Below are 14,900 nucleotides of genomic sequence, written 5' to 3' on the forward strand. Positions count from 1 at the left end.
TTACCAAATTAAACTTTGCATCAAAGTAGGTTGTCTAGATGTGCAACTAGGTGAGCAACCTATATGATGCAATAACAACAAGCATACAAGCAAGCAAGGGTAGAAACAATAAAGAGCTTGCACAAGTAAAGGTAAGAGATAACCAAGAGTGGAACCGGTGGAGACGAGGATGTGTTACCGAAGTTCCTTCCTTTTGAGGGGAAGTACGTCTCCGTTGGAGCGGTGTGGAGGCACAATGCTCCCCAAGAAGCCACTAGGGCCACCGTATTCTCCTCACGCCCTCACACAATGCGAGATGCCGTGATTCCACTATTGGTGCCCTTGAAGGCGGCGACCGAACCTTTACAAACAAGGTTGGGGCAATCTCCACAACTTAATCGGAGGCTCCCAACAAGACCACGAAGCTTCACCACAATGGAATATGGCTCCGAGGTGACCTCAACCGTCTAGGGTGCTCAAACACCCAAGAGTAACAAGATCCGCTAGGGATGAGTGGGGGAATCGAAAATCCCTTGGTGGAAGTGTAGATCGGGGCCTTCTCAACCACTCCCGAGCAAATCAACAAATTTGATTGGCTAGAGAGATAGATCGGGCGGAAATGAAGCTTGGAGTATTTAATGGAGCTTGAGCAATAAATGGAGCTTGGGGGAGGAAGAGGTAGGTGAGAAGGAGGAAGGGGACTCCCTTTTATAGTGGGGGCAACAATCCCGTTGCCCCCCACCAACCAGCCCCGCACAGGGCGGTACTACCGCTGAGAGGGGGCGGTACTACTGCCAGGCGACGGTACTGCCGCGCCACCCCGCGGTACTGCCGCGCTGAGGAGACTTAGTAGGGAACGGACCCCAATTGCGGTACTACCGCGGTGGTAGGGCGGTACTACCGCTCCTGGAACGGTACTACCGCCACTACAACCGTGACTAGTGCCGCAAAACCTGACACGAGAAAAATACCTCTCGAATCGAGGCGGTAGGAGCCAGACTACCCAGCGGTACTACGGCAGTGGGGACAAGGGCGGTAGTACCGCTGTGGAGCGGTACTGCCTCTTGTGACCCTTCGGCCGTAGTACCGCAGGTAGTGCGGTACTACCGCTGGGGCGAGAGAGAGAGAGAGAGAGAGAGAGAGAGAGGGAAGGGATCTCTCAAATATGCTGAGGACACGGCGGAGGTGCCAGGCCCCCAGCGGTACTACTGCTGTGGAGCCAAGGGCGGTACTACCGCTGCGGAGCGGTACTGCCGCTTGGCTCCTCAGCGGTACTACCGCTGGGTGCGCGGTACTACCGCTTAGACCCAGATAGGACAAGGAAGAGAGGAGAGATCTCTTCAATGGAAAGGAAATGCTCGGAGGGTGAGAAGCAGATGTGTACGTGATGATTCCACCCATGCAAAACCCCAGCGGACCCCCTCTTGATAGTACGGTGCCCTCTACGCAACTAGTCCAACGAGAAAGAAACGAAAGAGCTACACCGTCTTGAAATACACTCCGAGGGGAAGAAGGCATCTTGTGCCAGGGGAGAATCTGTGAATTATTCAAAGCACAAGATTAGTCCGCAAACATGTTTTCATCAATCACCAAAACTACCTTGAGAGAGATATGCCGTAACAGAGGGCACCACACCGCGTCCGTAGGTGTCACGGGTGCGAGCTAGAATGGCCGGAAGTGGCCCGGACGACAATGTCCGACGGCGGTGACGGCTCAGCCACGACGAAAACGAGCCAATGAGGCACGAGGGGAGCGAGAGGAGGTCGAGGAGGACCATGAGCTCACCTAGGGGGCGCACGGGGTCCCGTTGGCAACTTAGTAGCAGCAGGCATACGTGAATTTGACGGGAACTCCGACGACCGAAGCATGAAGAAGCGGTCGATCCCGGGGCTGTGGCGATGACCTGCTCGAACTACTCCTTGGAGTCGACGAAGACGAAGCAGACGCAGCTCCAGGCGAGGACTTGAACCGACGAGGTGGACGATGGCCACACGGACGGAGGAGGCTATGGCAACGACAACACAGGCAGGTGTGGGAGAGAGCAAAGCGGCGCGAGGGGAGGGGAAGTGGGGAGGCGCTAGGGTTTGCAGGGTGTCTGGCTTGGCCTTATCCGAAAGGGGAGCTGTGGGATAGCCGGCACGCGTCCATCCACGGCCATGGCGGCCAAATGCGCGCCACAGTCTCCTGTGAACAGGAAGGAAGGAGAAGGCATGACTAGGCTGGGCCGATTGTGCACTATGCACGTAGAGCCCAGTCCAATAGGTAAGTTTGTCCATTTCCCTTTCTCTTTTTTTATGTTAATCATTTTGTCTTATTTTTCTATTTAGTTTACATAGCAAATGATTTTTGCTTGGACTCAAACTTTGCAAACAATTACTGTGCAATATTCTGGAGTGTCCCACAAAGTTTGGGGGCATTTGGAATTGTATAAGTATTTTTTTTATTTTGGAAAGGCTATTCTTATTTATTGTTGGACCACTTTATAACTTCCTAGGTGTTAATTGGTGACTCAAATGATGTTGACTTCAACGTGACAATTGGTCAGAAGAATTTTAGAATAATGCAAACATTTTAGTTTTACTATTTCAAGAAATATTATATTTGACTATATTTTAAATTTTTAAATTGGCTTTGATTTTTCTCGAGTGGCAATTTGGCTTAGTTAAACTTGATGACGTGGCCCCATTGGTGTGAGATCACTGTAGCATGACTCTCAGGGTGTTACAAATCTCCTCCACTACAAGAAATCTCATCTCTAGATTTAAGAGGGGGAAGTAAGGGGGAAAGTTGTGGTCACGTAATTCTAATGGATCCTTTTGTTCCTGGTTGCTCTTCTCAAAGAGACCGACCCATTACGTTGACGTCTTCATTTCTCTGCTTCAGGTCATCATGATGAAGTTGGCATCCTTTCTTCGGGAACTCCATCGTACTTACGAAAGAATAAGGGGGTATTCCGGGAGAATGGACCTCTTCAAGGTTGACTATCTGGTAGATAATAGCAGGGAAGGTGGCAGAAAGTACTCTCGAAATGAAACTTAAGAAGATAACGAGAGCAAGGTAAGAAGGTACCATGAGAAGTTTCAAACGGATAGGCAATCGTTCGATGCCTAATCCGAAGGTGAAAGGGTTTCAGGGCAATGAGAATAAGTATTGCGTCTGTTACCATAATAGATCACTAGGAAGGTTACCCGTCAATTACATACGTAGCCAGGCTCGAGGAATAACTTTGGCAACAGGGCGTACATGATAGTCAGGTTTCGATCCTGTGGAACTATGGGTTATGGGCCCACCATGTGGTTTAAACTAGAAAGGGGGCTGACATCTTGCACGGTCACGATAGCAAGGCATGTCAGAGGGTAGCCTGTCATTTATGTCGGCAACAACATCGATACCAAGGGCGAGGGACAAAGAGAACCATTTTCCTACTCGTTGAACGAGGCGGACCAATAGGCAAAGTTCTCGTCCATCGGTGGTTACCGAAATGTCATCAAAAATATTAACACAGTCTTACTGACAAGGTTGTACACCAAGGTGTTTACACAAGCAGTGAATCATTACTGCGTAGATCATATATACCACGAGAAAGGTTAAACGAGACAATGGAAAGGAAAATGTGATTATTTGATTAAACAGAACAATGGAAATGAAAATGTGTTTAAACACCTATTTCAGGGGTATATCCGTCCCAAGGACAAGCAGAGCATGATCAATGTTAGAATGGTGATTCAATAACCAATAGTCTAAGATTAAACTATCGACAATTAACTTCAAAGCAATAGGGTTGCTATAAGTACAGAATCCAAACATCACCGTTCACTTGTTGGTATCCCAGTTAGAAACAAAATGAGGACCAATAAAAGAATGGTGATATTGATAAGTATCACTTGTACCAAGAATTTTCGAGAGGTGGTGAAATTCTCATGACTTTCTTGACATAAAAGATCGTAATACTTCCAAGGTAAAGAAGAACAACTGCTGGGTAGCAAGGATCTCAAGGTATAACACAAAACACGAACAAGTTTGTGTTGAATGAAAGGCAATAAAGTGGTCGATGATAACACGAACCATCAAGGGCAAGGATGGTATTTCTCATCATGAATTCAATTGATATCCTGGAAGAGCTAAGAATGTTGATGATGATCATGACAAATTTTGTCGAGAGGCTCCACGAAGAAGCGATTGAACAACGGCTACATCAAGCAACATGACTAATGCAGAGAGAAAGATTATTGGAACCATGAATACGGCACCAACTCGGAATCAAGCTTGTTGTTCGAGGTGAAACGACAAGACAAGGAAGATCGACTTAGGCTTAGCTCATCGACGAAAATGGTGCTCCGGAAATAAGGACCAGGTAGCATAGTTAAAATCAGCACAATACTGATATAGTTGATCATGTTTGGGATGACGTGATCGAGTACAAACTCGCAAGTTAAGAAGATTACTAAGAGTTGTTGAACCATAGAGTGGACTCGGTTCAGTTATCGGTGTCTTTGAGTGTTTAATAACTCAGAGCCCATGAAAAATTGTAATCAGTGAGAATGTAGTACTTGATGAAGAACTCACAAGAAGTTATGCAGTTCCAAGATAATCTCGAGATACTAGGGGGGTAATACTCGATGACAGATCAAAGTAGAGGTTGGACTAGGGTATTGCTTTGTAGAAGACAAGTGCTTAAACTTGCATAGGAAATGGTATTTAAAGGACAACATGGTCGGAACCACGATTGCAAAAATGCCAGATCCCAGATATAAGATGAACTTATACCAAGGGAATAATTAATTTAAGAGAAGCTTTAATGATAAGATCTACATCATTTCCATGGGCATGAACACAAGTTCAAGGTCGACTCCCTCTTCTCCAATGCATGACCATTCATTCACTGCTCTAAATAAAATAATTTCAGTGTCAAAAACTACATGGTGAATTACCAGAGGAGTATGACCCGTGAAACCTTTCGGGTTCACACACTAAGGAAGGCATAGGTTCAACCCATTGGGTATCTTAGAAACATATACCACAAGCTTCAAGAGTAAATATCACCAGCTCGAAAGCAAAGCATGGTTGGCCAAATCAAAGAATATGATTTACCAATGGCATTATGTATCAGGGAAGGAACTTCTAAAGTGATAGAATATGAAGGACGTTGTCGGATAAAATCCAACAACGGATCTGGTGGTCCTGAAGGGATCTGATGTGAGTATCGGTACTCAACTAGAGGAAGAAAGAATACAAGGAGATCAGATTATAGAAACAACTGACTAACTCAAAGCTCAAATGCAAAGGAATTATGAATTCCAAGATAAGCGATCAGAAGCAATGCTCTGATTAGGGATGGATAAGTTGAATAGCCTTAGGGGTACAATCGATGACAATTTGATTGGTCGAGATCCAGCTCATGTTTAAAATGACGTCTGAGCCAGAAGGATGAATTCTAGGATCCGACTGAGGATTGCAAGCATTCGCAACTTATTGAATCAATGGACTCAAAATGATATTGACAAAGGATGCCAACAAGATTACTTATGGGGTTAACCATAATGCAGTAAGCGAGAATTTTAAAAGCAATAAGCTGCCGAGGATTTTCGGAAGATTGAATAGTATTTCGAAGACCTTCTGAAAAACATGAACAACTGGGGATGAGCGATACTTGGTAAGTGTGAGGAATTATCTGTAGGGGTATTGAGGTGGCAAGGAACTTCAAGGCAGTAGGCACAAAGTAATCTTGGAACAACAACGAGTATTTCGGGGTATCTTGTAATAACAAGAGCAACTGGGGACTAATGTAAGAATGGCAAGCGCATGTAGTTATCTATAGGGGTTGATGGTGGAAGGGAATTGCAATCGCAATGAGCACAAGTTCTCGGGATAACATCAGAGAATATCGTCGGAGTCCTTCGGCGCTCCAAGCAATCATCTGGAGTGAGGGGCTCTCCGGGAGGAAGTAATTACGAGAACCTAGAGTCAGAGTTAGTAAAAATCATTTCACCCAAATAGAAGAGAGATCAGAGTCCCAGAGTATAGACGAGGAGTAAAAGACCCAAATACCTCCCAATGGCGACGTGGGCCCGTAAGACACACAACCATGTTAGTAAAAATTTTGTAGTGACTAGACTCAACTTCGGCCAATCAGTTTGAAAGGGAGATTCCTACAGGCAGTCGGCTCTGATACCAACTTGTGACGCTCTCGATTCGACCGTACACTAATCATACACGCAAACGTGTACGATCAAGATCAAGGACTCACAAGAAGATATCACAACACAACTCTACAAATAAAATAAGTCATACAAGCATCATATTACAAGCCAGGGGCCTCGAGGGCTCGAATACAAGAGCTCGATCATAGACGAGTCAGCGGAAGCAACAATATCTGAGTACAGACATAAGTTAAACAAGTTTGCCTTAAGAAGGCTAGCACAAACTGGGATACAGATCGAAAGAGACGCATGCCTCCTGCCTGAGATCCTCCTAAACTACTCCTGGTCGTCGTCAGCGGCCTACACATAGTAGTAGGCACCTCCCGAGTAGTAGCAGTCATCATCGACAGTGGCGTCTGGCTCCTGGACTCCATCGTCTGGTCGCAGCAATCGGGTATAGAAAAGGGGGAGCAAAGCAACTTTGAGTACTCATCCAAAGTACTCGCAAGCAAAGGAGCTACACTACATATGCATGGATATCAATGAAAGGGGAAGTATATGTGGACTGAACTGCAGAATGCCAGAATAAGAGGGGATAGATAGTCCTATGAAGACTACGCTTCTGGCAACCTCCATCTTGCAGCATGTAGAAGAGAGTAGATTGTAAGTTCACCAAGTGTCATCGCATAGCATAATCCTACCCGGTGATCCTCCCCTCGTCGCCCTGTTAGAGAGCGATCACCGGTTGTATCTAGCACTTGGAAGGGTGTGTTTTATTAAGTATCCAGTTCTAGTTGTCATAAGGTCAAGGTACAACTTCGGGTCGTCCTTTTACCGAGGGACACGACTATTCGAATAGATCAACTTCCGTGCAGGGGTGCACCACATTTCCTAACATGCTCGATCCCCTTTGTCTGGACACACTTTTCTGGGTCATGCCCGACCTCGGAAGATCAACACGTCGCAGCCCTACCTAGGCACAACAGAGAGGTCAGCACGCCGGTCTAAATCCTATGGCGCAGGGGTCTGGGCCCATCGCCCATTGCACACCTGCACGTTGCGTACAGGGCTGGTGAGCAGACCTAGCAACCTCCATTACAAAGAAAGTTGCGTTACGCGGTCCAACCCAGCGTGCGCCGCTCAGTCGCTGACGTCACGAAGGCTTCGGCTGATACCACGACGTCGAGTGCCCATAACTGTTCCCGCGTAGTTGGTTAGTGCGTATAGGCCAGTGGCCAGACTCGGATCAAATACCAAGATCTCGTTAAGCGTGTTATCTTGAAGTAATTGCGAACGCCGACCAGGGCCAGGCCCACCTCTCTCCTGGGTGGTCTCATCCTGCCCTGTCGCTCCGCCACAAAGATCCACACAGAGGGCCATCGGGAAAGTATGTCCTTTCAGCCCCCAATTCATGAATCAACCGCGGGTACTCAACGAGCCGACCCGACTTTAGTCACAACATGTATCATGTGTAATATGTATAGTATATACCCATGATCAACACCCGACGTGATCACGGCCCGATAGTATAGCATGGCAGACTGACAAGAATGTAGGGTCACTGATGATAAACTAGCATCCTATACTAAGCATTTAGGATTGCAGGTAAGGTATCAACAACTGTAGCAACAATGACATGCTATGCATCAGAATAGGATTAACGGAAAGCAGTATCATGCTACATTACTCTAATGCAAGCAGTAGAGAGAAGAATAGGCGATATCCGGTGATCAAAGGGGGGGGGGAGGGGCTTGCCTGGTTGCTCTGCAGACAGAAACGGACCCCCGAAGGTGAAGTAGTCGATCACTGGTTCAACCGCGGTCTCGGGTCTACCGGAAAGAAGTAACAAAGGGGGAACACAATAAATAACAGAGCAATCAAAGCATCACAAAGTAGAACATGGCAATATGCGGTGCTAGGGTGACCTAACGCAGTACTAGGTGCTACTGGCGAAGGGGAGAAACATCCGGGAAAGTATTCCCGGTGTTTCACGTTTCCGGACAGCCGGACCGGAGGGGGAAAGTTGTGTGTTTGCTATGCTAGGAATGTGTGGCGGACGAACGAACTGCGTATTCGGATTCGTCTCGTCGTTCTAAGCAACTTTCATGTATAAAACTTTTTCATCTGACTTACGGATTATTTTATATGAATTTCTAAAGCTTTAATAATAGTCTAGAATTTTTAGAATTGTTTTAAATTTGAAAGTTAATTTCTAAAGTGCAGTCAACCCAGTCAACTTTTGACTAGTCAAAAGGGATAGCATGGCCCACATGTCATGGTCATAAGTGTAGATTACTTAGGCTAAATTAATTTAAACTAGGGGGCACATGTCATTGTTTATATAGACTAATTAGCACTAAATTACATCCTACCTAAACTAGCCCTAATTAATCCTAGCCTAATTAAAGCATGGGTCGGCCGGTTGCATAGCCAGCCGTGGCTGTGTACACACACGCACACACGGAACACATAGGTAGGGGTTACTTCTGTTCCCTGTTAACAGAACAAACCATTTTGCGATTTTTATAGAATTTAATCCATGCTGTATTTGAATTTGGTCCAATGAAATAATTTGGAGGTTGTCATGCGAACTCCCAACACAAATTAATTTCAACGAAGTTAGACTTTGTTTGACCATAGTTTTGTTGCCATCCAAAGAGCTAAGAAGGTAGAAATAGCAAAAGCTAGCCAGCGCTACAGTAACATTCAGTTACTGTAGCAGCGGCAGGAGCGGCGAGGGTGCGGGAGCGGAGCTCCGAGCGCGAGAGGGCAGCGGCGGCAAGCAGGCACAGGCGCGGGCGGCAGCGTGGTTGAGCAGGGGCGCAGCTGGAGGGAAAAGCGGCAGTGGGCGCGCCGGGACGCGGCGGGGTTGGATGGGAGGCGCGGCTAGTGCTAGTCGCGGGGCGCAGCGAGGAGTGTGGCCAGGTTCAGCGAGCGCGGGCACAGTCGCCGTTTGGATGCACGCGCGCGCGTGACAGCGACGAGCTTCAGGAGCGGCGGCGACATACGTGAATGTATCTACGGGGTCCAAATCGAGTAACGGCTCAAGCCATTCGAACGAGGGCACCGCACCGCGTTCGTAGGTGGCACGGGTGCGAGCTAGAATGGCCGGAAGTGGCTCGGACGACAACGTCCGATGGCGGTGACGGCTCAGCCGCGACGAAAACGAGCCAACGAGGCACGAGGAGGAGCGAGAGGAGGTCGAGGAGGACCATGAGCTCACCTAGGGGGCGCATGGGGTCCCGTTGGCAGCTTAGTAGCAGCAGACATACGTGAATTCGACGAGAACTCTGACGAGCGAAGCGTGAAGAAGCGGTCGATCCCGGCGCTGTGGCGATGACCTGCTCGAACTACTCCTCGGAGTCGACGAAGACGAAGCAGACGCAGCTCCGGGCGAGGACCTGAACCGATGAGGTGGATGATGGCCACACGGACGGAGGAGGCTATGGCAACGATGACACGGGCAGGTGTGGGAGAGAGCGAAGCGGCGCGAGGGGAGGGGAAGTGGGGAGGCGCTAGGGTTTGCAGGGTGTCTGGATCGGTCTTATCCGAAAGGGGGGCCGTGGGATGGCCGGCACGCCTCCATCCGTGGCCATGGCGGCCAGATGCGCGCCACGGTCTCCTATGAACAGGAAGGAAGGAGAAGACACGACTGGGCTGCGCCGATTTTGCACTGTGCACGTAGAGCCCAGTCCAATAGGTAAGTTTGTCCATTTCCCTTTCTCTTTTTTTATGTTAATCATTTTGTCTTAGTTTTCTATTTAGTTTACATAGCAAATGAGTTTTGCTTGGACTCAAACTTTGCAAACAATTACTATGCAATATTCTGGAGTGTCCCACAAAGTTTGGGGGCATCTGGAATTGTATAAGTATTTGTTTATTTTGGAAAGGCTATTCTTATTTATTGTTGGACCACTTTATAACTTCCTAGGTGTTAATTGGTGACTCAAATGATCTTGACTTCAACGTGACAATTGGTCAGAAGAATTTTAGAATAATGCAAACATTTTAGTTTTACTGTTTCAAGAAATATTATATTTGACTATATTTTAAATTTTGAAATTGGCTTTGATTTTTCTCGAGTGGCAATTTGGCTTAGTTAAACTTGATGACGTGGCCCCATTAGTGTGAGATCACTGTAGCATGATTCTCGGGGTGTTACATCCACGTACCCTTGTAGACTGTAAGCGGAAGCATTATGACAACGCGGTTGATGTAGTCGTACGTCTTCACGAATCGACCGATCCTAGCACCGAAAGTACGGAACCTCCGCGATCTGCACACGTTCAGCTCGGTGACGTCCCACGAACTCTAGATCCAGCTGAGTGTCGAGGGAGAGTTTCGTCAGCACGACGGCGTGATGACGGTGATAATGAAGTTACTAACGCATGGCTTCGCCTAAGCACTACAACGATATGACCGAGGTGAAAATCTGTGGAGAGGGGCACCGCACACGGCTAAACAATCAAATTGTCTGTCCTAGGGGTGCCCCCTCCCCCGTATATAAAGGAGCAAGGGGAGGGGGCCGGCGGCCTCATAGGGTGCGCCCCAAGGGGGAAATCCTACTCCTACTAGGAGTAGGTTCCCCCTTTCCTAGTCCAACTAGGAGGGGAAGGAAAGAGGAGTAGGGAAGAAGGAAAGACGGGGCCGGCCCCCAAGCCCTAAACCAATTCGGTTTGGGCCTAGGGGGCGCGCCCCACAGCTCCCTTACCGTCCTCTATTTCCACTAAGGCCCATGAAGGCCCATTGACCTCCCGAGGGGTTCCAGTAACTCCCCGGTACTCCGGTATTTATCCGGTGACCCCCGGAACCTTTCCGGTGTCCAAATATAACCTTTCAATATATCAATCTTTATGTCTCGACCATTTCGAGACTCCTAATCATGTCCGTGATCTCATTTGGGACTCCGAACAACCTTCGGTACCTCAAAACACATAAACTCATAATACCGATCATCACAGAACGTTAATCGTGCGGACCCTACGGGTTCGAAAACTATGTAGACATGACCGAGACTCATCTCCGGTCAATAACCAATAGCGGAACCTGCATGCTCATATTGGTTCCTACATATTCTACGAAGATCTTTATCGGTCAAACCACATAACAACATACGTTGTTCCCTTTGTCATCGGTATGTTACTTGCTCGAGATTCGATCGTCGGTATCTCAATACCTAGTTCAATCTCATTACCGACAGGTCTCCTTACTCGTTCGGTAATGCATCATCCCGTGACTAACTCATTAGTCACATTGCTTGCAAGGCTTATAGTGACGTGCATTACCGAGAGGGCCCAGAGATACCTCTCCGAAACACGGAGTGACAAATCCTAATCTCGATGTATGCCAACTCAACAAACACCATCGGAGACACCTGTAGAGCATCTTTATAATCACCCAGTTACGTTGTGACGTTTGATAGCACACTAAGTGTTCCTCCGGTATTCGGGAGTTGCATAATCTCATAGTCATAGGAACATGTATAAGTTATGAAGAAAGCAACAACAATAAACTAAATGATCATAGTGCTAAGCTAACGGATGGGTCCTGTCCATCACATCGTTCTCTAATGATGTGATCCCGTTCATCAAATGACAACACATGTCTATGGCTAGGAAACTTAACCATCTTTGATTAACGAGCTAATCAAGTAGAGGCATACTAGGGACACTTTGTTTGTCTATATATTCACACATGTACTAAGTTTTCGGTTAATACAATTCTAGCATGAATAATAAACATTTATCATGATATAAGGAAATATAAATAACAACTTTATTATTGCCTCTAGGGCATATTTCCTTCAGGTTTTATCTTAGAAATATCACGTAGGATAAATGATGAGGTGGAGAAGAGAGAATCATAAGAAAAGACTTGTCTCCTTATTTAAAAGAAGACAAGAGATGATCTCTTAGCACAATATGTTTCACCGTGTTTTTAGGGATAACTAGTTATTGAAGATAAGGCTAAGAGATGATTCATTGTAGACATGTTTTTTTATCATCTCTAAATTATATGCAAGACTTAAGATAAAACTATTTTATTAACCACTGTACATGCCCTTATGATGCGCTTGAAATCATGAGCTACTAACAACTTACCTTTATATCTTTTGGGGATAAACACTATATCTACTCGGCTTAGATCTCCATGGATTAGGTAGCGTCTCACCCGGATAAATCTAGGCACAGGCAGCCTGAGGACGGCTTAGGGCATGTACAATGGTTGATGAGATTGACTTATCTTAAGTCTTGCATGTAATATACAGATGACAAAAAGACGTCTACAATGGGTCATGTCTTAGCCTTATCTTCAATAACTAGCTATTCCTAAAAACATGGTGAGACATATTGTGCTAAGAGATTATCTCTTGTCTTCTTTTAAATAAAAGAACACAAAACTTCGAGTTCTCTCTCCTCCACCTCATCATTTATCTTACGTGGCACTCTTAATGTAACACCATTGTACATGCCCTTAAACGTAAAGTCGGATGATTAAATTAGGCTCGAGCAGCCTGACGACGGCTTAAACCTAAAGTCGGATGATTAAATTAGGCTCAGGCTCTAAATTTAGACACAACGGTCAAGCCCAAAAGCCAAAATACCTAAAAAGATGTGATTATTTTTTTTAAAATGTAGTTATAATAATGCACATATATATACCCCGATATTGAAAAGAAAATAGGAAAAACGCATTGTTATGTTATTCGGGTCAAGCCAGGTTGTGCTCGAGCTTCAGTTTGGCGCCGGGCTCCGACAAATGCCCAAGTCTACACCTGACGGGCACGGCAACGGTGGACCATGTCAAACCTCGCCAATGATGCATTCAATAAAAATAAACATTACTGTCTCAATAATGTTACCTCCGTCATGAATTACTCGTATTAGATTTTTTTAGATACAGATGTACCTAGACATGAGTAATAAACAAGAACATAGGAGTAACACTTTTTGCTTGTTGATGAGGAAAAGGAGTAGAGCTCGTGAGCAGTACTACTGCAAGGATCTTGGTACGTGCTAGACCACATCCTCACCCTTTATTTCTTGTTTGGACGGCTTAAGACGCGTATACGCATGCCGAACGTTTATTCTACATAAGTCATGCATGTTCTCTGCATGCCCATCTCGATCAGGCGCAAAGCACCTAGCAAGTGAGGCTGCTCCCCGGGTCGACGCCGAACTGCCTGCAGTAGGCCCTGTAGTAGCCCGCCCGGGCGTTCATGGCGGCCGCGTTCCCGCCGTTGCACTCGCCGCTGTTGATCGCCCTGGTCGTCGCGCCGAATCCCCGCGGCAGGACCTGCTTCACGTTGTTCATCCAGAACCAGAGCGCCGCCTTGAAGGCCACCTCCGGGTCCTGCGCCACCTTCTCCGGGTTTTTGAGCCCGTCGAACCCCACGCTCTTCCCCGCCGCCCCGTAGTTGTAGTTCCACGTCAGCTGCAGCGGCCCACGCCCGTAGTACCCCTTCCCCGAGGCGCACGGCCACTGCGTGTACTTCCTGTCGCAGTAGTTCTGCCTCGCCCCGCCGATCTCCTCGATGTAGCACATGTCTGTACATAAGTTATACAATAGCCAGCTTAATTATGGAGGACCAATTCGAGATTAAACTCGTCTTAGTCGGTTAATTGGAGTTGAACTTACGTCCGGTCTCGTGGGTGACGTGGGCGAAGAAGGCGGCTATCTCCCTCTTGCCGTCGTCGCTGGTGCTGCCTTTCCCGAAGTTGGGGTTGGCCCGGGCGCCGGCCAGGAACGACCGGCGCGTGTAAAAGCTCTTGCCGGCGCACCCGTTGCCGGCCCGGGACTTGATCCCGTTGAAGAACGCCTTGGTGACGACGCTCTCCACGGAGACGCCGCTCCCGCCGCCGCCACCACCGCTCGCCGTGCACGGGCCGGACTGGCATCCTTTTCCACAGTAGGCGTCGGTAGTGCCGCAGTAGCCGTACTGGCTGCAGCACTCGTTCGCCCGGCAGCCGCACTTCTGCGCGGCCACCATTCCCGCGGCAGACAGGACTAGTGCTGCTACCCCGAGTGCCAGGAACGGGAGCATCGCCATGGGCGACCTCGCCATTTCGAAATAAGGTTAACGGTGGCCAAACTTGTTCCGCTCTAGCAAAGCTGCTTTGTTTACGAGCTGAGTGTACATGGCAAGATGGTCGCAGGCGGTTTATATAGGCAGTGGACGTCTATCATTGCCGACGACTTTGGGCGTCAAGGTTTGGACTAGATCAAACCGACCGTCGGTCAAAGAATCACGCGCGGCTCGTCGACTATCAAGACTTTTCTTTGCTCGCCGGTACACGAGAGTTTGGAAGGTTGCTGCGTGCCCTGCACCTGCACGTCCTTGCACTACACGAGAGTTTGGAAGTTTGCGACCAATTGGTCGTTCGTCGGGATGATGGGGGATTAATCATTTAATCCCGGCGTGCTTCTCCCTCCAAGTTCGATCTTTTTTCCACTCTCCACGTCGGTACTCGGTAGTGCCCCTACCCGGGTGGTACGTGCACTATGCTCAGTGGTCAATTTTCCTCCTTGCGCACTCAGTAGTCGATCAGTTATACATGCATGCATAATTTTCCTCTTTGCGCACTCAGTAGTTCGATCACTAATACATGTTGTTCCCCCTAAAAGAAACTTATACATGCATGTTTGGATTTAGAGCAACTCTAGCAGACTCCGCAAAACGCCCCGGCCCGTAAAATAACCGCCAAATTGCGGGTCGGGGCCAGAAAATCTGCACAAGCAGACCCCGCATCCCGCCCCGGTCTGCAAATTTTTTTGCGAGGC

The 14,900-nt window shown here is 47.6% G+C and overlaps 1 protein-coding gene across 1 annotated transcript; it reads right to left on the minus strand.

The window, feature by feature from the left end:
- Nucleotides 1-12,964: 12,964 nt before the first annotated feature.
- LOC123189632 (chitinase 5) lies at nt 12,965-14,259 on the minus strand. The gene is made up of 2 exons (XM_044602094.1): nt 13,758-14,259; nt 12,965-13,666 (listed from the first exon to the last, which is right to left on the minus strand). Exons 1-2 carry the CDS (start codon nt 14,182-14,184, stop codon nt 13,263-13,265), a joined length of 831 nt encoding a protein of 276 aa, XP_044458029.1. The 5' UTR covers nt 14,185-14,259; the 3' UTR covers nt 12,965-13,262.
- Nucleotides 14,260-14,900: the final 641 nt, after the last annotated feature.

Source organism: Triticum aestivum, chromosome 2A (genome assembly GCF_018294505.1).
Source record: "Triticum aestivum cultivar Chinese Spring chromosome 2A, IWGSC CS RefSeq v2.1, whole genome shotgun sequence".
Lineage (NCBI taxonomy): Eukaryota > Viridiplantae > Streptophyta > Magnoliopsida > Poales > Poaceae > Triticum > Triticum aestivum.

Coding starts and splice junctions, on each gene's coding strand:
- LOC123189632 (XM_044602094.1), bottom strand. CDS start 14,184: ATGGCGAGGTCGCCCATGGCGATGCTCCCGTTCCTGGCACTCGGGGTA. Junction 13,667..13,757: donor CGTCACCCACGAGACCGGAC/GTAAGTTCAACT, acceptor ACTTATGTACAG/ACATGTGCTACATCGAGGAG.